Source organism: Merops nubicus, unplaced genomic scaffold (assembly GCF_000691845.1).
Source record: "Merops nubicus isolate BGI_N331 unplaced genomic scaffold, ASM69184v1 scaffold28372, whole genome shotgun sequence".
In the NCBI taxonomy this organism is placed as follows: domain Eukaryota; kingdom Metazoa; phylum Chordata; class Aves; order Coraciiformes; family Meropidae; genus Merops; species Merops nubicus.
In genome coordinates, this window is record NW_008593595.1 from 10,401 (window position 1) to 11,569 (window position 1,169).

Here is a 1,169-nt window from a genome sequence, read left to right on the forward strand (position 1 = left end):
GGGTTCCCCCCTCGGGGCATTGCTGGGGCTCCTCTGGCCCCCCTCCAGCAGGTCCCCAGAGCTGGAATCCCCAGCTCTGAGTGCTCCAAGAGCCACTTTTGGAGGAGGAAGGGCTGAAGAGCTCAGCCCAAGCAGCACAGCAGCCACTTCACAAGGAGCACTGGCCCTCCTGCTAACTCACCTTGCTCTGGGCAAGAGGGGATGGCCAAGCTGTGCCCAGCAGCTCCCCAGCCACCTCTAGACTGTGTCCAAAGACCAGGCTCCAGCTGGAGTCAACTCTCAGGAGTCAACATCCCTATTGCCAAACTCCTTCCACAGAGGCCCCACCCCACATGCCCTGAGCATGGCCCTGGGCTTGGGCTGAACAGCATCCACCCCCTCTGCCAGCCCCAAACCTGCTCTGTGGACAGTTCCTGGACCCAGCATCTGGTTCTTCCATGAGATTCCCACTGGGAAATCATCTGAGTGAGGGACACGGGTCTGGCTACAGCCAGAAACCACAACCTGTTCCTCCAGTGCCCTCCAAAGGCAGCAGGAGCAAGGACTTGGTGTCTCCTGAGGGTGACCTGGGGACAGGGCTGAAGGAGCCAGTCCTCTGGAGATTTTCCAGCTCCTCTGGTGGAGCAGGACAGCTCTGCCCAGGGGGGCACAGAGGGGAGCAGGGAGCAGCCAAGGCTGGAAGGGCTTTGGGACCCCACCAGCTCCTGGGCACAGGGGGATGAACATCAGTGCCAGAGGAGGTGGTGCAGGACCTTGTCCCAGGCATGTGCTGAGGCCACACCACAAATCCTGGGTCATTTTTTGGCCACTCACTCAGAAAAGGACCTTGAGGGGCTGGAGTGTGGCCAGAGAAGGGCAACGGAGCTGCTGGGGAAGGGTCTAGAGCTCAAGTGTGGGGAGGAGCAGCTAAAAGTCCCTGGATGCCCAGGATTAGGATGGCCTCAGAGAGGTGCACCAGCATCTGCACTGCTCCTGCCCAGCAGCACAGACCCACCAGGCAGCCTCTTACCTCTGCAGCTTCAGCTTGGCCTCCTCTGCCCTCCTCTGTGTTTCCCTCAGGTCTGCAGCCACCTGGATATTTGTCACCATCTGCGTGCCCTCAAAGAGCAGCTTGGCCAGTCGCTGGGGAGGAGAAGGGTGGAATGGAATCAGAGAATGGTTTGGGTTGG

The 1,169-nt window shown here is 60.1% G+C and overlaps 1 protein-coding gene across 1 annotated transcript in view; it reads right to left on the bottom strand.

The window, feature by feature from the left end:
- Nucleotides 1-1,122, bottom strand: part of DRC1 (dynein regulatory complex subunit 1) — a gene marked incomplete at its 5' end in the record, with an annotated part of 9,744 nt that extends 8,622 nt beyond the window's left edge. Inside the window, one exon of the mRNA XM_008935486.1 lies at nt 1,010-1,122. Coding sequence (XP_008933734.1) covers nt 1,010-1,122 — 113 coding nt within the window. The remainder of the gene's footprint in view (nt 1-1,009) is intronic.
- Nucleotides 1,123-1,169: the final 47 nt, after the last annotated feature.